The sequence below is a fragment of the Mobula hypostoma genome, chromosome 2 (assembly GCF_963921235.1).
Source record: "Mobula hypostoma chromosome 2, sMobHyp1.1, whole genome shotgun sequence".
NCBI classification, from domain to species: domain Eukaryota; kingdom Metazoa; phylum Chordata; class Chondrichthyes; order Myliobatiformes; family Myliobatidae; genus Mobula; species Mobula hypostoma.
The window spans coordinates 141710561-141736870 of NC_086098.1; the positions used below are offsets into that span (position 1 = coordinate 141710561).

Here is a 26310-nt window from a genome sequence, read left to right on the forward strand (position 1 = left end):
GTTCTCTCACTCCCACCTTTCCTTTCACCCCCTCCTCTTCTTTATCTCCTTTCAAGAATGAATATTGATTATTGTCATTCTTCAGTACACGAGTCTCTTTTCTCACCGTCTCTTTTTCCCTCGTGTTTCTGCCCCCCCCCGTGTTTTTCCCTCCCGCTGGCTCTCCTGTTCTTTCTCTCGTGGATCCTCCCGCTCGCTCCCCCCCCACCCCTCCACACGGCTGCGGAAATGACACAAAGTCACGTCACGGAGCGGACACTCGGAGAAAAAAACACGGGCCGCTGGCCGCAGAGAGAGAGAGCGAGCGCAAGATTGTGCCGTGCGAGAGCCGAGTGGAGCGGTCTCAGGTAGCACAGTGAGTCACTGACACGGGTAGATGCTGCAGAGCCAAGCAGGTAAGCAGAGCGAACCGGCACAGAGTGTGTCTTTAAATCAATTATAGGGAAGCTTTGCGTCTTCGACAATCAAGGACAAACCCCGAAAGGGTCATGGCGCCACACGTTACGTGTCCAGACTCGGTGCGGCGTGTTGATTGCGCGCCCCTAGTAAGTTTGCAGGAATTTGGCTGAGTCTGTAACGATCTGCAGCCTCTTTTGCTGCGGCGGCCGCAGGAGCCCGTGGAAGTCAGCAGCGCAGTGAGGAAGACCGGGGGGCTTCTCTCCGGGCGACTCGCTTCGCAGGATGCCCGGCCTCAGCCCTGCCCCGAGGCACATGGCAGACCCATTCTCCCACTGAGATCCACAGCGGACTAAACACAACCTGACGAGACGTCTTTGAGCGCCCGCCCCCATCTCTGCCTAAAGTCTACAGCAGGGACTGTGATTAGCGAGAGGCGGCACATCACGTTAGAGGTCATGAGCAGCGAGTGGTTTCTACGCGATTGTGAGCAGAAATGCCGCTTGTCGTGAAAATGAAAAGAGAAGGTGAAACGGATTTCTCCTCAGAGATAGAAGTTAACGTAATAGCGACACAAGAGACGAGAGTTGCTGGAATCTGGCGCGAAAATAAAGCCCTCAGCAGTTTTTGTTTTTTCCCCCCATATTCCTGCATCCGCAGTCTTGTGTCTCCTGCTGGAAATAAAATAAAACGCGTACAGAACGTAACAGTATCCCTTCTGCCCATCTTTAAAGGTCAATCTAACCCTTGCGTCCTACATAGCCCTCCATTTTTTTTCTATCATCCATGTGACTAAGAGTTCCTTCAATATCCCTAATGTATCTGCCTTTACCACCCTGGCAGGGCATTCCACACACCCGGGGCTAACCCTGTATTCTGACTTCAAATTCGACCTTTCAAAGTAAATCACCACACCTTTCTGGATTGAAGGTGGTCCATCACTCTCAGCCCAGCTCAGCACCCTGTTGTAGCCTATAATAACCCTCCACACTGGCCACAACTCCACCCCTCCAAGTTCAAGTTCGGTTGCCCTGGGACCAAGGCGCACTCAGCACAGTATATATGACTCACACACATAACACATAAAGTAATATTACTACGAATAAATTAACAAATAATAGGGTGCATATATGATACAAGTTAAAAAAGTAAACAGTATAACGCCACTGGCACTTTGTACATGATGACACCTGGGTGGTGGCAGTGAGTTCAGTAACCTTACAGCCTGGGGGAAGAAGCTGCTTCCCACCCTAACAGTTCTTGTCCTAGAGTACCTCCTGCCTGATGGTAGGGGGTCAAAGAGATTGTTGGACAGATGGGAGGAATCATTGACAATGCTAAGTGCTCCTGACAAACATCTTTAATCTGTGGAAGAAAAATCCCAATGATCCTCTCATCACTTCCTTATCCAAATCATTTCTAAAAGTCACAAAGAATAGGGGTCCCAAAGCAGATCCTTGTGGAACAGCACTGGTAGCTGGCTACGGAAGCTGGCTATCAAATCTATCTGTACCATCCTTTGTCCTGACCAGTCACATACCTACAGATATTGATTGCAATGTTTCAACAGTTAACGCGACCATCTTCCTCAGGCATGTTTGTCAATTGACGTCCCCCTAGAGACACTTCCTTATATACCCTCTCGAGTGAGCAGGGCACAGGCAGGGCTCAATGGTCACCGACTCCCAGGAAGAATGCACTCTACCTACAACTACCTTCTGCCTTCTGTGGGCACGGCAGTTCTGAATCCACAGAGCCAAGTTTCCCTCGAACCCTCGATTCCATGCCTCCTGACTTATTAACCATCTTACTAAAATCCATATACACTGCATCCATTGCTCTGCATTCATCTGGTACTACTCCTTTGGCTAGCGAGGACACAAATATCATTGGCAAAGGCACAGCAATTACTTTCCTTGCTTCCCATAGTAATCTGGCATGCCAGCCCCCAGGACTTAACAATTCTAATGCTTTTCAAAAGTTCCAGCACATCCATTTTCTTAACGCCAGTGAGTTCTAACACAAAACAACCTGTTTTACGCTGTCATCATAAATGTCAAGGTCACTCTCACTTGTGAATACTGAGGCGAAGTATTTATTAAAGACCTCCCTATGTCTCCATTTCCAGGCATATTTCCTCTTCTATTTCTGATTGATCCTACCTTCACTTGAGTCAGCCTCCAGTTCTTCACGTATGCACAAAACACCTTGGGGTTTTCCTTAATCCTACTCGCCAAGGCCTTCTCATGCCCCCTTCTAGCTCTCCTAAGTCCATTCTTCAATTCGTTCCTGGCTACCTTGTAACCCTCTAGAGCCCTGTCTGACCCTTGCTTCCTAAACCCTAAGTAAGCTTTTTTTCCCGCCCCTTGACTTAGTGTTCCACATCTCTTGTCAACCGTGGTTCCTTCACCCTAGATAGACCCTGTTGCCATGCAATGTCCTAGTCAGCTGGATGTTGCCACAGTTCTTTGCGGAGAAGTTCTTCTTGTCCAGTACCTTTGACCGCATCCATCAGACTGTGATCAGCATGAAAAATCCTGCAGAAGGACTCAATGGATTCAGTGGAGTAATTTCATGAGCAGACTGTCTAGACCACCTGGCAGAATGCCTCATTGCCACAGGCTCCAGGACGTTGCTTGGTTGGCAGTGAGTGAGACCCTCCAAGTCAGATCCTTCCTGCACACCAATAACATCACTCCGAAAGCATGTTGCCCCCTGAGAGGACTGCACTGGGGTGGCGAGATAGTTGCTCACCTCCTTGCGGGCTGTGGGTTTGAAAAGAGAGTGTGGGGAACAATGCATGGGCCAAAGATAAAACCTGGTTTATCCTAAAGGAAATTATTGTTGCAAGGTTACTCAGTCAGAAATATCTACTTTAAAAGACAAAATGTAAGCATTGAGGTAGATTGTTCATCCCGATCAGCTATGTGACAGAGGACTCTCTGATCTACAGCTGCTGGAAGATCATCTAGATGGTGAAAGATGTCCTTTGTTCTGACCGAAACCCATTGATCTGCCAGCACATCAAAATGTTCATAGGGAAATTCTGCTGACTGACACATTCCGGGCTGCAGGATTACTAGGTGCTGAGGGACGCACTGAAGCCTGGTTCAGCCACCGCATGGGGAAGGAGCACAGTTTAGTGTTCTTTTGCTGCTGGTTAGGGAAGGGGCTGAAATGGGTGAGGAAGCCCCTCAATTATTGTAGAAGTGTACCACCCCAGGGGGGCCACAGGAGGGATATCGGTGCTATTGGTTTAAAAAAAATGCAACTTAAACTAAATGCATTGTAAGAATGAAAAGGTGTTGCAAAGTTTACTCTTGTAAATATTTTTATTATGAATAAAGTTTATTTTTGTTAATAAAAAAAGTCAACATCTGCCAGTGAGAAGCTTCTAGTGTGAATTGATATTTGTTGCCATGTTTTGCATCAGAATACAGTGAAGGGTAACAGTAAGGCAGCAAGGGTATAGATTGAGCTTTGGTATTCATCCATGCACTGACTGAAGACCATAAGATATAGGGGAAGAATTAGACCATTTGGCCCATCGAGTCTGCTCTGCCATTTCATCATGGCTGATCCATTTTTCCTCTTGGCCCCAATCTCCTGTCTGCTCCCCAAATCCCTTTGTGCCATGACCAATCAAGAATCTATCAACCTCTGCCTTAAATATATGTAAAGACTTGCCTCCACAGCTGCCTTTTGCAATAAATTTCACACACTCGCCACTCTCTAGCTAAAAAATTCCTCATCTCGATTCTAAAAGGACGCTACTCTATTCTTAATCTGTGGTCCTAGACTCTCCCACCGTGGGAAACATTTTTTCCACATACACTCTATCAAGGCCTTTCACCATTCAATAGGCTTCAATTACGTCACCCCTCATTCTTCTGAATTCTAGTAAATACAAGCCCAGAGCCATCAAACGCTCTTCATATGACAAGCTGTTCAATTCTGGAATCATTTTTGTGAACCTCCTTTGAACCCCCTCCAGTGTCCATGCATCATTCCTAAGATAAGGGGCCCAAAACTGCTCACAATACTCCAAGTGAGACCACACCAGTGCTTTATAAAGCCTCAAACATTACATCCTTGCTTTTACGGTGGAGGTGTGTGTGTATTAAGGCTGATTTATACTTGTGCGTTGGTGTGTCTGCATCTCTCTGCAATTCACTGCCAAAACGCTAGTTGGCGGTGGGGTTTCTATGCCACTGTGTTGAGTTTCTTCGTGTTGAAATTCAATACAAAGAAACTCAAACTTCAAACAATGGTGACTGAAACTGAAGGAGGGTGAATTTTCTGTGCTTGTCTGGCCACTGAGAGACATGGACGAGGAAATGCATTTCAAGTATTTTCGGATGTCAGCAGGTAGATTTGACGATTTGGTTCATTGCCTCCAACCATTTATTTCGCATCAGTGTACGCACAGTATATTCAGAGACTGGCAATCACCATGCGAGTTTTAGCTTCAGGTGGAAGTCAACAGGCTGTAGCAGCTAGCTACAAACTGGCGTCAAGCACAGGGTCCCCCATAATTTCTGAGGTCTGTAAAGCCTTATGGAAAGCATTGTAACCAGAGTTCCTTCCCTGCCCTTCAGACGCTCAATGGGAAGCTATTGCAGTGTAGGAGGAAATGCGATGCTACCAAGCGGACCAATCACAGTTGTTTGGTCTGAGTTGCCGCGATGCGTAGTTACATTTTGGGAGAGGTGCGTGTTAGGCTACAGCGTAGGGTTCGGCGTAGAGTACAGCGTAGGGTACGCGGCTACGGCGTACATTTGACGCACAAGTATAAATCAGCATTGGGTTCGTGTTGGAGATAGCATGCCTCAAGTAGTCAGCCAGTTTTGCAGTGTTGTCTGTCTGTTTCTTTTCCCAGCTTAGAGACAAGCAAAGCACAGTGCATGTTGTCCCCTTAGGCGTACTTCCTAAACTGGCAAATAGCTACTTTAACACTTCACTGAGGTAGAACAGGCGCAAGTAATCCTTCCTTTTGCCGTCATCCACTTGTATCCTGAACCATATGACGCGTAGTAATAGTCCAATGAAACCATGAACGTTGTGTTTTATATCGCACTGTCGAGAAAAATGCATCTGTTTACAACTTCCTTTGGAAATAAGTTAGTGCAAACTATATTCTCATCTTTAGACAGCTTGATCAACATTTAAGATGTTATTTGCTTTTGAGCCGAGTATTCTGGGATCTTGAGGTGCACAGAGAGCGGTGATTAGTAAGCATTAGCTTTATATGTATTGACATTTTTTTCTCAGATGTTTTAAATTCATTTTAATGGATTAAAGGTTGACCAAGAAGGCGTCAGCTTAATCCCCGGGCTAAATTTCCTGATGAATAAGTTATCCTCAGGAAACCAATGTCTAAAAGAGTTTACGTGTGGAAAATGGCTTTGTTAGTTGTTAAAATTCACAGCTTTATTTGCTGGTTTTGCACATATTTAATATGGTACTTATGGGTCCTTTTAACCGTAGAATTCTTTATTACAAATAGACAATGAATTTTGCAGAAAAGAATGAAGAGCCTGGATTCAGAGCACCATTCAGAGGTCTAAACCCGTCAGTCAGCAAGGATGAAGAGTTGAGAAAAGGAATGCCTGGTAAATTCCTTTTACCTATATTTTTTTTTTGGGGGGGGTGGAAATAATAACCTTCTTGATGAAGTGGCACTCCTACCAAATGTCACAAAGGAAATGCAGATCAGTATGAGGCACAAACCTGAAGAGCTTATTTTCAGACTCCTGACACTTTTAAGAGCTCTTGGTATCTTTGGCAGTTTGATGAGTGTTTCTTTGTACTAAATGACTACCCACTGCCTGTCAGATTGACCAGTTATGTAGCAAAATGCATCCCACGATTTTTCAACATGTGACCAGAAAGTGAAATTGCGATCTGCCAGCAGAACTCACTGGGTTAGACCTTTCTGCCACAAGTTTGTTTGTTGCTCAAGATCTGGCATCTGCAGTCCCTTCTGTCCAGAATGTGTAGATAATTATTGGGCAATGTCTTCATATAGGTGAGGTCAGACTGCATCTGTGGACTGAGAAAGTTTCAGGTTTCAGGTTGAAGACTCTCAGAACATTGTCATTATTCAGACCTGAAATGTTAATTGTGTTTCTCTCCACAGATGCTGCCTGACTTGCTGAACATCTTTATTTGTTTTCTGTTTTTAATTCAGAATGCCAACATCTGCAATATTTTCAATATTTGTAGACATTCATTGCTGACAATACCAAATTTCTTCCCTATAATTTCTGGGATATACTGTTTCTAATATATAACTGAATTCATGTGAGAGGGATGCAAATATTAGCAACTTTTCCGGAAAGGGTTAGAATTGTTACCTCAGGTATCTGTATTTTTAGTGTTTGTGAACTGTGGGGTCCAATTTATAAGGTAGTGTCCGTAATAGGTATGGTTAGTAATTCTCTGGATTTGACCCCAGGCCATCAAAGTGCTACAGAATTAGAAGTTGTTTCTGGAGTCTGTGGTTAAATTGGCCTCAGCATCAGCTAATGCAGAATTTCCTAAGAATACCTCCCACAGTCCTCTCCCATGTGGACTTTATTAGCAAGTGTGTTCAGGACAGGGCACCTCAAAGGAAAATCTGGGTGTTCCCAACCCGGAAACTATGGATAATCCAGGAGATCCACTTCCTACTGAAGTCTAGGACTGTAGCATTTAATCCAGGTGGCCCTGATCTTTACATGAAATCAAGATACAAGCTCCATAATGCTAACAGGGATGCCAAGAGACAATACCAATCCAAAATTGCACCCCAGACCACCCATTGTTTGTTGTAGACCTTGCCTACTGTAACAGGCTACAAGGCAATGACAAGTAGCATTGCCGGCAACAGCATATTCCTTCCTGATGACCTTAATGGCGTCTATGCACGTTTTGAATAGAAGGAGATTGGAATGTCACCACCCACCTCAACAGCCTCCAGTGCACTTGAACCCACAGTTACCATTGTAGATGTAAGATCAGTCTTCTGGAGAGTGAACCCATGTGAAGTATCTGGCCCAGAAAGTGTCTCTGGCTGTGTCCTTAGATCCTGTGCAGGGATATTTGCAAATACTTTTAACCTCTCCCTGCTTCATTCTGAAGTTTCTCTATGCTTTAAGAACATAGAACATAGAATAATACAGCACAGTACAGGCCCTTCGGCCCACAATGTTGTGGCGACCCTTAAACCCTGCCTCCCATATACCCCCCCCGACCTTAAATGCCTCCATATACCTGTCTAGTAGTCTCTTAAATTTCACAAGTGTATCTGCCTCCACCACTGACTCAGGCAGTGAATTCCACGTACCAACCACTCTCTGAGTAAAAAAAACCTTCCTCTAATATCCACCTTGAACTTCCCACTCCTTACCTTAAAGCCATGTCCTCTTGTATTGAGCAGTGGTGCCCTGGGGAAGAGGCGCTGGCTGTCCACTCTATCTGTTCCTCTTAATATCTTGTATACCTCTATCATGTCTCCTCTCATCCTCCTTCTCCCCAAAGAGTAAAGCCCTAGCTCCCTTAATCTCTGATCATAATGCATACTCTCTCAGCCAGGCAGCATCCTGGTATATCTTCTGTGTACCCTTTCCAATGCTTCCACATTCTTCCTATAGTGAGGCGACCAGAACTGGCCACAGTACTCTTAAATGTGACCGAACCAGAGTTTTATAGAGCTGCATCATTACATCGCGACTCTTAAACTCTATCCCTCGACTTATGAAAGCCAACACCCCATAAGCTTTCTTAACTACCCTACCTACCTGTGAGGCAACTTGCAGGGATCTGTGGACATGTACCCCCCAGATCCCTCTGCTCCTCCACACTACCAAGTATCCTGCCATTTACTTTGTACTCTGCCTTGGAGTTTGTCCTTCCAAAGTGTACCACCTCACTCTTCTCCACTATCGTCCTGGTACCCCCCCAAAAAACAAGGTTGCATGTCTTAATGACTGATGGTTTTGCATCCACCATCATGAAATTCTTCAGATGCTGGATGGGGCATAAATTAACTCCAGCCTCCCAGACAAACTGGATTTACTGCAATTCAGCTACCACTGAAACAGGTCAACAGCAGACATTATCTCTCTGACTCTGCTGTCATCTCTGGAGCATTTGGACAGTAAAGACACCACCAATCACCAACATTATAACTGCATGTAAATTAATCTCCAAATTCCTGGGACTCAACACCTCCCTTTAGAACTGGATACTTGACTTTCTGACCAATAGGCCATGATCAATAAGGACAGGCATGATTATCCTCAACAGTGATGCGTTCTCAGCTCCCTACTCTACTTCCTGGACACTCATGACTGGATGGCCAGATTCTGCTGCAACTCCATTCACAAGTTTGCTCATGATGCCACGGTGGTGGGCTGTATTTCATATAATGATGAATCAGGGTATAGGAGGGAGATAGAGAGCCTGGTGACATGGTGTCATGACAACAACCTTTCCCTCAATGTTAGCAAAAGAAACGAGCTGGTCATTGACTTCAAAAGGGGGTAGATGCACATCCTCCTGTTTGGATTAACAGGACTGAGGTTCAGAGGGTTGAGAGCTTCCTAAGTTCCTAAGAGTGAACATCACCATCGCCTGACCTGGTCCAACCATGGCCAAGAAAGCTCAACACCTCTTCTTTTCCTCAGGGGGCTAAGAAATTTGACATGTCTTTTTTGACATCCACCAATTTTTTTTAATGCACCATGCACACTGTATCTCTAAATAAAATTAAAGATAATCAGAGAGCAACCTACCCAGGTGCGTCAGGGCTTGATGTGATAGCTGCTGTGCATGTGACCGCAAGAGTTGTGGACACAGCTCAGCACATCATGGAAACCAAGCTCACCTCCATGGACTCAGTCTACTCTTCTCACTGCCTTGGCTATGCAGCCAACATAGACAACGACACCACCCACCTAGATCAGCGGTCCCCAACCACCGGGCCACGGACCAGTACCGGGCCACAAAGCATGTGCTACCAGGACGTGAGGAAACGATGAGTCAGCTGCACCTTTCCTCATTCCCTGTCACGCACTGTTGAACTTGAACATAGGGTTGCTGACTGTCCCGTATTTGCCGGGACATCCCGTATATTGGGCTAAATTGGTTTGTCCCGTATTTCCCCCACTAAGGTAGAGCGTTCCTATGAAACCTTTCGTGCCGAAATGGCGTGAAGCGAAGAAGCAATTACCATTAATTTATATGGGAAAAATTTTTGAGCGTTCCCAGACCCAAAAAATAACCAAACAAATCATACCAAATAACATGTAAAACCGAAAATAAATAACACTAACCTATAGTAAAAGCAGGAATGATATGATAAATACACAGCCTATATAAAGTAGAAATAATGTATGTACAGTGTAGTTGGGAAGATGAAGGGAAAACCGATGTGTGGGGAAAAAAATCGGCACGTACACGCATGTGCACATCACATGTGCACACAAGTGCCCACGCAAGGCTTCATGGTCATGATAGTCTTTCCTGGGGTAAGGTGACCTGAGATTTGACTGCTACTTTTGTCCCTTATTTGGGAGTGAGAAAGTTGGCAACCCTAACTGTAAAAGACATGTTGAGGTGAGTTTAACCCTGCTTGAACACCCCCCACCCCCACCCTGGTCGGCTGGTCCGCAAGAGTATTGTCAATGTTAAACCGGTCCGTGGTGCAAAAAAAAGTTGGGGACCCTGACTTAGATAGTCTCCCTTCTCCTCCATCCCATTAGGCAGAAGATAAAAAAGGCTGCAAGCGCATACCACCAGGCTGAAGGATAGCTTCTGTCCGACTGTTATAAGGGCATTGTTCAGGTGGTGGTAAAACATGACAAACTCTTGACCTCACAATCTACCTTGTTATGACCTTGTTTACTTGCACTGCACTTACTCTGTACTCTATTATTGTTCTACCTTGTACTATCTCAATGCAATGAATTCATTTGTATGAACAGTAACCAAGAAAAGGTTTTTCACTGTACATTGGTACACGTGACAGTAATAAACCAACTTACCAATCTGGTCACAAAGTCAATATGTGTTATAGATTGTCATGTTTGGAAATTGGGGTATTGAATTTAAATCATGCTGACAATTCTCAGATGTACAGTTGAAACAGGTTCCCCGTGGAATTGTGTCCTCAGCAAATAGCTCTCACAATCTAGAGCAGGGGTTCCCAACCTGGGGTTCATGCACCTCTTGTTCAAAGGCATTAAAAAGCTTGGGAATCCTGGTATAGAGTCAGCTAACCTGAAATAGTGTATGAATGTTTTAGTACAGAAAAGGATTATCAAGTACATGATCAAGAAGAGTATAGTTAAACTCTGCTCTGCCTCAGGATTCCCAGCCCAGTCTGAACCTAAGCTGGAAGTGGAACATGCTGCTTTTCATGGTGTATGGTCCAAAAATTGTTGAAAGGCAAAAAAACACAGAAAACTACCGGAGATGCTGAGCAAGTCAGGTACAGTATCTGTGGAGATAAAACCAGAATTAAGCAGCGGGATCATGCAATTGCATTGGTTCACACTGGTACATCAACAATATCTTTTTTATATGACTGTTTAGTCATTAGTTCATTTTACAACATTCAAAGGATTTGATATCTTTGACTCGACCCTGCTGGTTCACCATCTTTGCAACATCCTGGACATGACCTGATCATAGATGCTGCCTGACCTGCTGAGTTCCTCCAGCATTTTGTGTGTGTCCCTTTGGATTTCCAGCATCTGCAGACTTTCGCAAAACAAAGCCTGAATTCAGCAATGAATACAATAATGGATGCTGTTATTGCATTGTCAGAAAATGGAGTGATACTTTTTGTTCTTCTCTCCTCTTGCAGTGTCAGAAGTGAATGTCGATGTGGTCAAGACAGAAGTAATTGTGAAGGATGATGACGATGTGGGTGGTTTTAGTCCAGAAGGAGCAGCCGAGACCAGAAATGTACAAGATGTAGCAAAACAGAAACAGATGCAGAATGGTTTTGGTGAGCTGATGACAGAACATGATAACCCAATCTTCTTCAAAAGGAGGAGAATCAACTGTGAGGTAAATATCCTCAACACTACAATTACTTAACCATACAATGATCTTTCAGACTTGTTTAAGAACAATGCCTTGTTGTTCTTTAATACAGAGAAATGCAATATTTATATTTACCTGATCCAGATGTAATTATATTTTAGCACACGTAGGAGCTCACTGGAGGTTTGTAGAGTTAAAGTTTGTTGTAGTGATATATCACAATGTGCTGAGTTTTAACTCAGGTTTTAATGCAGACTGTGCTCAGTTCTTCATCATTTTGGGTTGCTACCATTCTCTAGTAAATTGAGACAGACAAAATTAATAATCTTCTAATTAGCGATTTGCTTGGCAAGAGAGAATGATTGAATTTCTCATACATCTGGAAGGTGCAACACTTTGATCTTTAAAAGAAAAGTGTATTATGCCTAAACAAGGGAGATCCCAAAGGGTTGAGGGAGGAGTTGCTAGCACAGACTGGGAACACAGGCTATATGGAGGACAGTTGAGGAACAGTGGAAGGCATTCAAAGAGATTTTTCACATTGCTCATCAAAAGCATACAGTATTGCAGTATTACAGTAAAGGTGGGGATGGGGGGGAGCCAGCCTTGGATAACTAAGAAATAAAGGAAGGCATCAAACTAAGTGTTCATGCATACAAAGTTACCAAGAACAGTGGGAAACTGGAAGATTGGGAAAACTGTAAAAAGCAACAAGGAACCACTAAACAAACAATAAAGAAAAATAGATTATGAAAGTAACCTAGCACAAAATATAAAAACGGATAGCATAAGGTGGAATTGTATAAAGTAGAAAAGGATGATGAAAGGGGGGAATTGATATTGTGGAAATGGTTGAAGCTTTGAAAGACTGTTGTGTGGCAGTCTTCACAGTGGAGGACACGTCTAACATGCCAAAATGGGATGTTGTGGATGCGATGGGCTATGAGAATCTCAGTACAATCACTATCACTAAAGAGGTAATCCTGAGCAAACTAGTGGGCAGACAAGTTCCTGGTTGTCACAGAATGTGCTCAGGGTACTGCGAGAAATGGCAGAAGTTCTAGTAGATGTGTTTGTTGATAATTTACCAACAATCTCTGGACTCTGGGCACGTCCCAGCAGATTGGAAGCCAGCAGATACCAAGCCACGGTTTGAAAAAAGGACGTAGGCAAAAAGCTAGTTAGCTTAACACCTGTATTCGGAAAAAGCTTGAAGCTACCAGTAAGGAAGAAATAGAAGTGGTGCCATTAGGTGGACGCTACATAGATTCAGGAAGGGCAAGTCCTGGAGCTCTGTGTGGATATAATGGGCACAATGGATAGAGGGGATCAGGTGGATATTGTATACTTAGATTTCCAGAAGGTGTTCAATAAGGTGCCACATTAAAGACTTATCCAAAAAGAAAGGGATGCAAGGAGTTGGGGGTAATGTATTAGCATGGGTAGAGTATTGGTTAACAAGTAGCAGGCAGAGAGTTTGGATAGATCTCTGGTTGGTAGTCAATAGTGAGCAGAGTGCCACTGGGCAACTGTTCACGATATACATTAATAATTTGAAAGAAAGGACCAAGTGTAGCTCGTCTAAGTTTGCTGCTTACAGAAAATGTGTGGAAAAGCAACTTGCACAAAGAGTCTGCAGAGAGACATAGGTAAGTGAGCAAGGGTTGGGCTGAATGGCTATAATGCCGGTAAATGCGAGGTGATTGACTTCGGAGGAAAATGGTTGAGGTAATTATTTAATTGGTAAAGGTTGGAGCATGCTGTTTGTTGTGCAGAGAGACCTGGAAGTGCATGAATCACAAAAGGTCGGTTTGCAGGGGCAACAGGTTATCAAGAAGGCAGATGAAATGTTGGCCTTCATTGGCAGGGGCATTGAACTTAAAAGTGGGGAAGTTATGCTGCAACTATACAGGGTACTGATGAGGCTATATCTGCAGTTCTGGTCTCCTTACTTGGGAAAAGATATACAAGCCTTGGAGGTGGTGCAGTGGAGTTCATGAGGTTGGTTCCAGAGATGTGGGAGGTAGCCTACGAGGAGAGATTAAGTCATCTGGAACTATACCCAGTGGAATTCAGAAGAGGGGATCTTATACGAACATATAAAATATTAATGGGATTAACTAAGATAGAAGCAGGAAAGTTGCTTCCACTGGTAGGTAAGACTAGAACTTGTGGGCGTAGCCTCATGTTTCGGGGAGTAGATGAGGAGGAATTGCTTTTCCCAGAGGGTAGTGAATACATGGAATTCACTGCCTAGGGAAGCCTCATTAAAAATGTTGAACATACAGTTACATAGATGTTTGCATAGTAAATGTTATGAGGAAAAGACAGGTAGGTAGAGCTGAGTCTCCAGCTAGATCTGCCATGATCTTATTGAATGATGCCAGGTCGCCGACTCCTGTTCCTATTTCTTACGTTTTTATGCCTGGGCAAGTGCACGCCATGGGCTGGACAAGCCAGCTTTGATTTTCACAGGTGCTGTGGTGCGATAGAGTTTATATTTCATATTTTCTGAAGGAAGCCAATTGATCCGTCAAGTTTGTGTTCATCCTCAAAGGATTTCCATTTCCCCACTTACTTTGTTCTTTTGCATGTGCCCAGTCATTCCCTGATCTTTAAGCAACCACCTCATCTTTAGGGCAGGGAAAGAAATGAGAGCACCATGCACAAACTCGGGTGGTCACAGATGGAAGTGTGTAAACTGCTGTACTAGGACTACCAACTTACTCTTTCCCCTCTCATGCTAAATCTGTGCCCTCTTGTTTTAGATACCCTTAACCCTGGGCATCAAGTGTTACCATTCACCTTATCTACACCTTTCATAATTTTAAATATTCTCCTACTTTCCAAGAAATAAAGGCTTAGCCCGGCTAGCCTCTCCTTATAACTCCCTCACTGATGACTTGTACAACTGCAATTTGAAGTTCCAATTTCCTATACTCAATGTCCTGCCTGATACAGGCTAAATGCCTTTTTGCACTGTCTAGTTGTGCATGGCTTTCAATAAAATATGCACTTATCTGTTCTTAATGCCCTATCATTCACTGTATATGTTGTGCATTGGTTGGATTATCCAAATACATAACCTCATGCTTAATTGAATTGAGTTGCATTTGGCTCACCTCATCATACTCCCCTAAATGATAAAGATCCCCTTGTATTCCATAATAACCTTTCTCACTTAAAACAACACCTCCTTATTTTGTGTCATCTGCAAACTTTCTGATCAAGCCTTGTTCATTTGCACCCAGATCTTTTCTAAATAAAAAAAAAACAAGGATGAACCTCGAGCCCTTGTGGCACACCATTACTCACTGGCCTCCAATCTGAGAGACCGTTCTCAGCCTTTGTTGGAGTAAAGTAAAGGGAGAAGGTTTGCCTCAGTCTGTGGAGTCCACTGTCAGAGAAGTATATACAGGAAAATGGAAATGGTCAGGCAGAACCTGGAAACAGAAGCAGAGTTAACAGTTGGGTCACTTTCCACCAGAATTGCTTTTCATTCCAGAAAATGCAAAATTTTGGGATGGAGTGCTTCCTCATTTTGAATTGTAATTGGATTATCCAATGGGGTAGAAATTGATAAGCCCTGTGGCCGCAGAATGGGTGCAGATCTGTGCGACAGCCCATCAGAATTGTGTTGTATTTGGTTTCATTCAAATACAGTAGCAAAGTAACATGATAAACAAGAGAAAATCTGCAGATGCTGGAAATCCAAGCAACACACACAGAATGCTGGAGGAACCCAACAGGCTGGGCAGTGTGGTACAGCCAACTCTTTGGGCCCAGACTGTTCGGCAGGATAAGGTTTTCTCTCTTTATTGCACAAAGTATGGCATTTGTTCTTTGGTGGGTTGTTAAAATTTACTTGCAGTTTCTCATTTTTCAATGTTCAATGAAGCTTTTTCACTCTGTTTTCCCAGGACATGTTGGCAAGTTTCAGGGGCACAAACTCTGTGGTGCCTTCGCAGAGATTCCTGGAAGGCGTAAGCAAGGCCAAGGACGCCAGTTCAGCTCTCTTGATGGAAAACGAAGACACTCTACAAGCCAGACACTCATTCAGGAAGCCCTTGTATAGCATCGCGCATAAAATATCAGACCGACGGAGCGTGCAAGTTGTGGACCAACACACGTCAGCTGAGGTTTCAGACAGACCTTACCTCAACAGTCTCTTAGAGCAGCGAAACCTTACCGATGCTCACAAGAATTATTCTTCCACCCTGTCGGCCCATGTTGCTGAAGGCGACTCGACCCTCTACTCCTTAATCCACAAAATGTTTTTCACTCTCAACACTTTGAACTCCACCATGACCCAGCTGCACAGCAAAATTGACTTGCTGTCATTAGAGGTGAGCAGAATTAAAAAGCATGTGAACCCTGGGGAATCTGTGGTGGAGTTCTTGCCACCCGCAGAGTACCAGCTCAACAACGCTGAACTGAAGCAGGTCCTGGACCAGAGCTCCTCGCCCGGAGACTTTGCCTGCCGTTTACTCGTGCAGCTCTTTCCAGAGCTCTTCACCGAAGATGAGGTCAGCAGGGTTTGCAATGTCTGCAGGACCGCATCCGAGAAGAAACTGGATACCCTTCACCTGCAGCTCATCAGAAACTACGTTGATGTCTGCTACCCGTCGGCCAGGAATGGGAACATCTGGCAGGTAGAGTGCTTGCCGCAGATCAGCGACTTTTTCAACAGGTTTTGGGCACAGAGGGAAATGGAGAATAGTCAGCAGAGTGCCACCGTAATCAACTTTTATCAGGCAGACCAAGCCTTGGAGCAGCCTCAGCCTAACTGCTACATCGATGACAATGCAGAAGATGAAGGACTGTCCATGGATTCCTTCAGCAGCCTAAGCTCAGAGTTGGTTTTGGATCCTCAGGAAGTGAGTGAGTACCTGGAGGAAGCTTCGTCTGCTGGAGAGTTTGCCACTTTGCTGGTCCATCGGTTTTTCCCTGAGCTATTTAGCGCAAGAAGTTTGGCATCACAGTTCAGCTGTTACGGGTCATCTGAAAAGCAGGCGCTTGATCCACAGAGGATGCAGGTTGTCCGGAAGTACACAGAGATCTACTTTCCGGATGTGCAGGACGACAAGGTCTGGACGCAGCAGGTCGTCCAGAAGCTGGATGAAGAACTGACGAGTGTCCACTCTGATGGGAGTGAGCCCGACGTGTACAGGAACGAGAGCCGCTGCTCCTCCAACATCTCCGCGGTCGGAGGCAGTGAGAGCTTCGATTTTGATAAATCCTCGCAGAAGCTGAAGAAAGTCTGGCTGAAGCCCGTCGACTTTAACAGCCTCGTGATATCCCCTCCAGACTTTGAAGTGCGTAGCCCAGAGCACATCCTCGACAAGCACCAGCTGAAAAACATTTACGAGAGCAGCCTGTCCATGGGTAATTTTGCCTCCCGCTTGTTGGTGAGGCTCTTCCCTGAGCTCTTCACTCTGGATAACCTGAGGAAACAGTACAATTGCAGTGGCTCCCTCGGCAAGAAGCAGCTGGACCCAGTGCGGATTAAAATCATCCGGCACTATGTGCAGTTGCTGTACCCCAGCGCCAAGTGTGACAAGATATGGAACCAGGAGTTTGTACCGAAGCTGGATGAGAGGTGCCGGCGTAGAGACACCGAGCAAAGGCGCATCTACCAGCAGCAAAGGAAGAAATCCATCATCTGTAGTGAAAGAGAGGAGCCAGTAGTTTCAGCAGTCCAGCCAGAGCACGTTAGAGCGGAAGCAGTGCAGGCAACACCAGAGAGAACAGAACGCTACAACAGAAACTTTTGCAAAGTTGCACTCAGCGAACTGAACATCCCTGCTGTCAATTTCCCAGTATCAAATGAATATTTACTCCCCACAAAAGATTTAAAGGAAATAGTGCAGGACAGTCTGTCAGTTGGGAACTTTGCTTCCCGACTTCTTGTCAGGATCTTCCCAGAGCTGTTTACCCCTGAAAATCTCAGACTGCAGTACAACCACTCGGGCGCATGCAACAAGAAGCAGCTGGACCCGGTCCGCTTGAGGCTCATTCGGCACTATGTGGAAGCGGTTTACCCCCGGGCCAAGAGCGATCAAGTTTGGCAGCTGGAGTGCATACCGAGTATCGATGAGAGATGCAGGCGGCCGGACAGGAGCAAGTGCAAGATTATGAAGAAGTCCAAGAATAAGAAAAGTTAAACATTCTCTCAGTAATCTTTAGAAGTATCAAATTGGGTTTTTAATGAGCTTTACCACAAGATAATGACTCACTTGCTAAGTTTACCACAGGCGCAGATAAGCTAGAAATATTTTTTAAAACTTCAAAAGAACCGTAAGTGCCAGCTCAATGGAGAACACACATTTGGAGTTCCCACCTCTCTGATTATTTCATTTGGAGTTCCCACCTCTCTGATTATTACGTTTGATTTCTTTTTTTTTGTTGGTGCACCCAGAGCAAAACCATAAACAAGGGATAATCTACCTTTTTAGTTGATTCGGTCAAGGAAGATGAGGTTTTATTCCGCCTATCCAAGAGTGGAGTTAACCCCTCATCAAGAACTGTGGTGTTTCTGTTAAACTCCACTGAGAAGGGGATCAGCAATTGTGGGGAAAATGAGCGAGGTCCATGGAAACGGCTCCCAGCAGCACACACAAAGTCCTCAGCAGCTCAGGCAGCGTTTATGGTGGGGAATGAGCAACTTGCGTTTCAGGGTGAGGCCCTTCATCATGACTGAAAGGAGCGGGGAAGAATATTCAAGGAGGGGAAGGAGCACACGCTGGCAGGTGATGAGTAAAGCCGGGGGAAGTAAGGAGCTAGGAGGTCATAGGTGGAAGAGGTGAAGGGCTGAAGAAGAAAGAATCTAATAGGAGAGGAGGGTGGATCAAGGAAGAAGGAGGAGCACCAGAGGGAGGTGATAGGTGGATGAGGAATATTGAATGGATGAGAGGGGTACCAGAATAGGGAAGAGGGCAGAAATTACCTGAAGTTTGAGAAATTGATGTCCATTCCATCAAATTGGAAGCTGCTTTGACAGAATATGAGGTGTTGCTCCTCCATCCTGAGTTTGGCTTTTTCATGGCAATAGAAAAGACTTTATTTCATAATATCTTCCCCTTCCCCTTTCTCTTTTTCCCCTTTTCCCCATTCTAGTTACCCTCACACCTGTTCTTCTTACCTGCCCATCATCTCCTTCTGGTTCCCCTCTTCCCTTTTCTTCTACGATTCTCTCCTATCAGATTCCTTCGTCAGCCCTTTACCTCTTCCACCTATCTCCACCCAGCTTCTTACTTCATACCCACTCCACCCAGCTTCCCCATCTCCTGGTCTCTGACCAATCCCCTGTCAGTTTAGCTTATGCTCCATCTCCTCCCCTTCCTCCACCTTATTCTGGCGACTTCCCCTTTCATTTCCAGTCCTGATGAAGGATCTCGGCCCAAAACGTCGACTGTTTATTCCTCTCCATAGGTACTGCCTGACCTGCTGAATTTCTCCAGCATTTAGAGTGTGTTGCTATGGATATGCTACAGTTCTCCTGCTGTAGCAGTGGTCTACATTGGGAACAACAGTTGTTACGGCTCCGGTTACCATGGTGCAGATTTTTGATTTGCACTGTATCCTTTTTAGGACAAGGAGAGGTGTGATATGCCAGTGTGTGTTTGTTGATCCTTGTTTCTGTGATTCTGAGGAGCAAAAATGAAAAGCTGATCTGGAAAGATTTGTTTCTTTGGAAATATCAGCAACTTGTGGAGGCTAGTCTAACAATGCTTGTTTCCATGGAAACAGCGTAAGGTGAGGCCTGTTAAAGCTACTCGTTTCCATGGAGACAGTGGTGAACTCCTCCCCCACCCCATTGTACCTTACAACTGAAAGCCTGGTACTGGAGAAGTACTTGACAGTTCTCTAGGAGGTTGTGAAGTGAAAACGGTGACGAAACCATGTTAATATCCTTTCTCTTTACTCCGACACATCACAAACATGGGCAATTGTTCGTGGCCCTTGCCACCTTATTGATAACCCCATTGCAAAGACCATAGTAAACATTTATTGCTCAGGTGGAGGCAACTTGCTATCTGAAGTAACACCAGTGTCTCATTCCCAGCCACCAGACCATGCCTTTGTCTGGGCTTTGGAAAACTTCATTGATTTCAATTGAAGAGTACTGGTCATCAGGTCCTTTTTAGGACACTGAGGTTTTCCCTTTCTTTCACTCCTCCAGGTAGTGCCTGTGTCCTGCTTTTTTTGTTCACTGTTTTTAAGAAAATGGTACCTACTAAACTGTAAAGAAAGAACATTTTGGGATGGAAACTGCTAATATCCAAGGTACTTGGTTCCCAGTTTCCCAGTTGGCACTCATCGGTTTGTACTAATTGTTTACTCAAAACAAACTTAATAAAAATGAAATATACAAAAGTTATTATATACCAAAGCTGCCAGTAATAAACCAGCATCCTTGAGACTAATTTATAGATTTTAATACTGAAGGTCCTTAATGTTAGTGCTTTTACAAAGACTTGTAATCTGAGTGTTTATTTTTAGTTGATTTATTTGTCATACCCAACACAAATTTTATAATTTAATTATCACTTGACATTTGGATATACTACATTTTGCTTTTGTATATTTGTGTATGTCTCTTATCTATAATCAACTCATGGAAATATTGTTTTAATAGACTTATTGCTGACGTAAAAAATACATATTGGAAATGACCAATTTTAATTGTACATTTCCTCTAGGAACTGTGAACATATAGCAAAGTCCTCTGTGGTTGTCTCAGTATAAAAATACAACACATGTAACATGATTTTCCTTTATATATAAAAAAGATGAAATTATTGTCTACAGAAAATATTGTTGATACAACTTTTTCAAATTGGTAGACTAGGATTTTTGGAATACTTTAGGTAAAACATGGACACCATCAACTCACCTTTTCACTACAATCCTTCAATCCTTTTCTCCAAACTGTGCCTGAATGTCTGCTAAACCTTTATAGCTGAGATCTTTCAGTGATCCTTGGTAATATTGTCAAAAAATACCACCCTTTTGGGTTTACTGATGTTTATTGTCTTGGCCTCTCGTTCTTAACTTCCTGATTAAAATATACCTTGATACTTGAGGAAGTGTGATAAAGAATTTGCTTGGGTTTCAATTTTCTTATAAACTTTTAAAATTCTGATTGTATCTTTTAAAAACTTTGTAGTTTTCAAATTAAAATGAGCTAAATTTTCCCCTTCCTTGCTGGCTCCACCTCTTTAAAGCAGCAATATCCTTTATGTGTATTGGTTGATTAATCAAACCCTCTGTTCTTATGATGGTGCACTTGGATTGGGGAAGAGTTTTAGTGGTGGTCTGTAAATGATATATAAAGATTACTGACACACATCTCTAAAATTGTGCTAAGAAGATGTCCATGAGTGGAAACCATTTTCTCTAAAGGGAGAGCTTGGCAAAAAAAAATCCACGATAGCATCTACCCAGCTGACAGAGTCTCGTTTGAAGAATCAGCACCGTAGTCTTGCACATCTGTATTCTGCAATTCACGCTGTATGATGGCCACTTTAAGAATGACTAGTCTTTCTTGGCTCAAGAAGCATTAGGGAGAGGAGAAGTGGAGGTGAAGGTGGTTTATATTCTTAGAGAGACCTACTACACAGAACAGGCCCTTCACCTCAACAAGTCCATGCCGAACTATAATTCTATCTAGCTGGATTGATCTGCACCCATACCATAAGCCTTCCAATTCAAGTAGTTATCCAAACTTTTTAAAGTTGAAATCGATCTCTCATCCACCACTTCTGCTGGAAGCTCATTCCATACTATCACCACCCTCTGCGTGAAGAAGCTCCCCCTCATGTTCTCTTCAAACACTTCACCTTTCACCCTTAATTCAAGGCTCGGTGCCTCAGAAAAGCGGCTTCCAATATTAAGGATCCACGCCACCCAGGACATGCCCTCTTCTCATTGTTACCATCAGGAAGGAGAGACAGAAGCCTGAAGGTAGACACTCAGTGAATCAGGAACAGCTTCTTCCCCCTGCCATCCAATTCCTGAATGGACATTGAACCCATGAACACTACCTCACTACTTTTTAAAAATTTCTGTTTTTGTACCACTTAATTAATATACATACATATATTTACTGTAATTCATTTTTTCCCCATATTATGTATTGCATTGTACTGGTGCTGCAAGTTAATGACTTTCATGACATATGTCGGTGATAGTAAACCTGATTCTGATTAACCTACGAGGGGTGATTGATAAGTTCGTGTCTTAAGGTAGAAGGCGTCAATTTTAGATATTTTTCCTACATTTACACACTTAGTCCAGCAGTTGTGGAGCATACGGATACCTTCTTTGTAGAAGTCAGTGTCTTGGACCTCCAGAAAGTGGTCTACAGCAGGGGTGATTGATAAGTTCGTGGCCAAAAGTAGAAGGAGATGAGAAGAAACTTAAAACTTTCCACATAATCACTCAAAGAGTTGAACTGCACGTGCATGTAACAAGAGCTGTATAACTCATCGCCTTCTACCTTAGGCCACGGACTTATCAATCACCCCTTGTATGACTTCATTTCTATTTTACCCAATCTCAGTGAAAAAAGCCTGCTTGCTTTTACCCTGTCTTTACCTCTCATTATTTTGTATGTCTCGATCAAATCTCCCCTCAATCTCCTACCCTCCAGGGAACAAAGCCCTAATCTAAACAATCTCAGGTCCTCAAGTCTGGCAATATCCTTGTAAATTTTCTCAGCACTCTTTCAATCTTGGTAGCATCTTTTCTGTAGGTAGGTGACCAAAAATGCAGACAATACAGCAAATTAGACAATGACCAACATCCTCTATCAATGCTTAACTCTGCAGTAATAAATTCAGTTTGAACTTTCAGCTTAACATTAATTGAATGCTTATTTTCAGGCAAAGGTGTGCTTAGTAAGTGGGAGGCCTTCAAAAGCCAAATTTTGAGAGTACAGAGTTCATACATGCCCATCAGAATAGAAGGCAAAGACTAACATTTCCTGTTTCTGCTCAACGTATGATAGCCTTTTTGACTTTATTGGCTAGGAGAGCCATTTTATTGAAGTGGAAGGATTCTAATCCACCTACGGTCTTTTATTGGCTCTCCTCCATTATGTCCTGTTTAAGTTTAGAGAAAATAAGAAGTCAGACATTTGATAAACACAAAATACTCTGCAGATGCTGGGGTCAAAGCAACAGTCACAACATGCAGGAGGAACTCAGCAGGTCGGGCAGCATCCATGGAAAAGATCAGTGGATGTGTCGGGCCGGAACCCTTCGTCAGGACTGAAGAGGGAAGGGGCAGAGGCCCTATAAAGAAGGTGGGGGGAGGGTGGGAAGGAGAAGGCTGGTAGGTTCCAGGTGAAAAACCAGTAAGGAGAAAGATAAAGGGGTGAGGGAGGGGAGGCAGGGAGGTGATAGGCAGGAAAGGTGAAGAAGGAATAGGGGAAAACACAATGGGTAGTAGAAGGAGGCCGCACCATGAGGGAGGTGATAGGCAGCTGGGGGAGGGGGCAAAGTGACATAGGGATAGGGGAAGGGAGTGGGAGGGAATTACCGGAAGTTGGAGAATTCTATGTTCATACCCAAGGGGCTGGAGACTATCTAGACGGTATATGAGGTGTTGCTCCTCCAACCTGAGTTTGGCCTCATCATGGCAGTAGAGGAGGCCAAGTATGGACATATCTGAATGTGAGTGGGAAGCACAGTTGAAGTGGGTGGCTACTGGGAGAACCTGTCTGTTTTGGCGGACAGAGCGGAGGTGTTGGACGAAGCGATCCCCCAATCTGCGTTGGGTTTCACCGATGTAGAGAAGGCCGCACCGGGAGCACCGGATGCAATAGATGACCCCAACAGACATTTGATACATCCTTTAAATTTGAGCAAATCTGGTGACCTTTTATTCAGTATTTTCATTTAATTTGATTTATTATCCTTCCAATTTTTTTTTCGAAGTTTTAGGTTTGATCAAAAAGTTTTTTTTTTGGTCATATCCTCAAAATGGACTGCCTAGTCCCCCTTTTTTTTGGTTTCTTTTTTTGTTAGTGTAGTGTTTTTTCCTTCTTCATTTAAAATTCAATGCTTTTTCTTTCCTCTTCATGAACTGATAAGAGGAGAATTGCTGTTTTCTTTTTTATTATATATTTTATACTAGCTTAACAATATGTATGATTTTGATAATGCCCAACTTAATTTTGGTTTGTATTGTTATTGATATATTTGAGATAATTCTCCTCTTGTTTGTATTTATGTTCCTCTTAAATCAATAAGAAGATTAATAGAGAAAGAAAGAAAGATTAACATCAGGAAATCTTGGTTTTCGAGATATTGAGGCCCTAGTTAAGAAGAAGGAGGTGCATAGCAGGTGTAGGCAGCAAGGACAAATGAGGTACTTGAGGGGTATTAGAAAGGTTGAATAGATTAGGACTTTATTGCCTAGAGTTTAGGAGAATGGGAAATTTGATAGAGGCATATAACATTATGAGGTATGGTAACATTATAGGTATGGTAAATGCAAGCAACAGGTTTATTTGTGTAGCACTTTTCAAACACAAGGCAGTTCTAAGTGCTTTACATAGAACAAGATATAAAAATCAAACATCAAATTTCAGACAATGTTATAAGAGAATAAAAAACAGATATGACAAAGTCACAGTACGGGAGATTCTAATTAAAAGCTACAGCGAAAAGAGAAGTTTTAAGCCTCGATTTAAAGTTGGGGCAGGCTTCAGACCCTCTGGAAGGTTATTCCAGATATGTGGGGCATAGTAACTAAAAGCTGCATCACCATACCGTCACCCGGGGACAGTAAGCAGACGACCTGAGAGCTTGGGAAGGTTGCAGCAAGAGATCGGAGATATACTTTGTCCCTACACCATTCAGTGCTTTATAACCAGTAATGAAATTTTATGTTGGACGGGAAGGCAGTGTAGCCATCTGAGAACCGGAGTGATGTGTTCTATATTCTTGGTCTTTAGTGAGGACTCTAGCCGCAGCCGTCTGGATGAGCTGCAGCTGTCGGAGGGATTTTTTTACAGAGTCCTGTGAAAACGCCATTACAGTAGTCAAGCCTACTAAAAATAAATGCATGGATGAGTTTTTCTAGATCTTGCTGAGACACAAGCCCTTTAACTGTCGCTATGTTTTTATTTAAGATGGTAGTAGGCTGACTTTGTAATTGTCTAAATGTGGCAGTTAAGAGAAGTCGGAATCAATCACAACACCAAGGTTTCTATCTTGGTTTGCGGTCCGTAAAGACAGGGATTCTAAGTGAGCACTGAATTTTAATGGATTTTTTTTTTGGAACCAAAAACAATTATTGTAAACAGACCTTTTCCACTGTGGTTGAATGAAAGGTCATAGTTTAAGGGTGAAATAATTAAGGGGAGCCTGCGGGGGGGGATTTCTTCACTGGGGCGGGGTAGATGGGGGTTCGATTTCTGCATTTATTTATTTATTTATAGCGCTATGGTGCGGAATAGATCCTTCCGGCCCTTTGGTCCGACCCCGACAAACCCGATTAAAGGTAATTTAATCGCAAGACAATTCACAATGACTAATTAACCTACCCAGTATGCCTTTAGATTGCTGGAGGACACTGGAGACCCACGCATTCCACGGGGAGGACGTACAGCGACTCCTTATAGAACAGAGCCAGAGTTGAACTCAAAACTCTGGAATGCCCCGAGCTGTAATAGGGTCAAGCTAACCGCTACGCTATTAAGAGAAATTTGGGTGGGGTAGGGAAGGGAGGGCTATGGTCCAGATGCGGGCAGAATATTAGTTCAGTATTGACTAGATGGGTAGAAGGACGTGTTTCCGTGCTGTAGTGTTCTATGACCAACTCATTCTCATGAGCTGTCAGAGACCAGAAAATTGCTATGTTCTTTGATGTTAAAGGAAACGTAACAATCTTTTGGTAATGAGGCATCCAGAACATGGATCCAGCCGCTGCTGGTCTGCTAATAAAACCTTGATTATGTTTGCTGGCCGGTGAGCCCAGGTATGTAATAGTTATTGGCCACCCCATAGCACCACTTTGGGGAATGGAATGTAGAAGCCAGATATGGGTTGGTGATCCATAGGAGCCAAGTGTGGGTTGACAGGCCTGCTCTAAGTTTCAGTTTCTATGGTTCTCTGTGAATTGATGGTTAATATCATGTTGCCAATAAGGAGACCAATGTTGAGAATAGGAAACAGAAGAAACTCTGCGGCATTGATGACCATAAGTGAAAGCAACCTGCTGAAGATGGCAAACACGAGGAAATCTGCAGATGCTGGAATTTCAAGCAACACACATAAAAGTTGCTGGTGAACGCAGCAGGCCAGGCAGCATCTATAGGAAGAGGTACAGTCGACGTTTCAGGACTGACGAAAGGTCTCGGCTGGAAACGTCGACTGTACCTCTTCCTATAGATGCTGCCTGGCCTGCTGCGTTCACCAGCAATTTTTATGTGTGTTGCTGAAGATGGAAAGGCTTCAGCAGAAGTATCCATCACTATGTCAGTTATAAAAGGCAATGGAGGTCAACTTAAATCAAGAAGCAAGCATCGCACTGAAGTTGACGGTATTGTCTGTTGCCTTCTGCAAATATTCTTGTCAGTTCTTTTGAGTCTGTAATGCTGTATGTTATTTGTCATGCTTTTCAAAGAGGGTGGTTACAGTTTTCAAATAGACCACTCAGACACGTGTATTGGCTTGACATAATGGCACTCAAGTTTGTTCATCTCCCTTGTACTTTCTTTCAGATTCCTGCCCAGCTCCCTTTTAATTTCAATTCCCATTCCTGTTTCGACATGTTGGTCCATGGCCTCCTTTTGCGCCAAGATGAGGCCACCCTCAAGGTGGAGGAGCAACACCTTGTATTCTGTCTGGGTAGCCTCCAACCTGATTG

General features: G+C 43.7%; 1 protein-coding gene across 2 annotated transcripts; it reads left to right on the forward strand.

The window, feature by feature from the left end:
- Positions 1-258: 258 nt before the first annotated feature.
- Positions 259-20598, forward strand: bend3 (BEN domain containing 3). 2 transcript variants are annotated; one of them, XM_063073070.1, is made up of 4 exons: positions 259-395; positions 5903-6008; positions 11249-11454; positions 15351-20598. In XM_063073070.1, exons 2-4 carry the CDS (start codon positions 5906-5908, stop codon positions 17592-17594), a joined length of 2553 nt encoding a protein of 850 aa, XP_062929140.1. In that variant the 5' UTR covers positions 259-395; positions 5903-5905; the 3' UTR covers positions 17595-20598. The 2 variants fall into 2 exon arrangements, with proteins under 2 accessions (XP_062929140.1, XP_062929131.1); XM_063073061.1 differs by having other exon boundaries at positions 270-395; positions 5919-6008.
- Positions 20599-26310: the final 5712 nt, after the last annotated feature.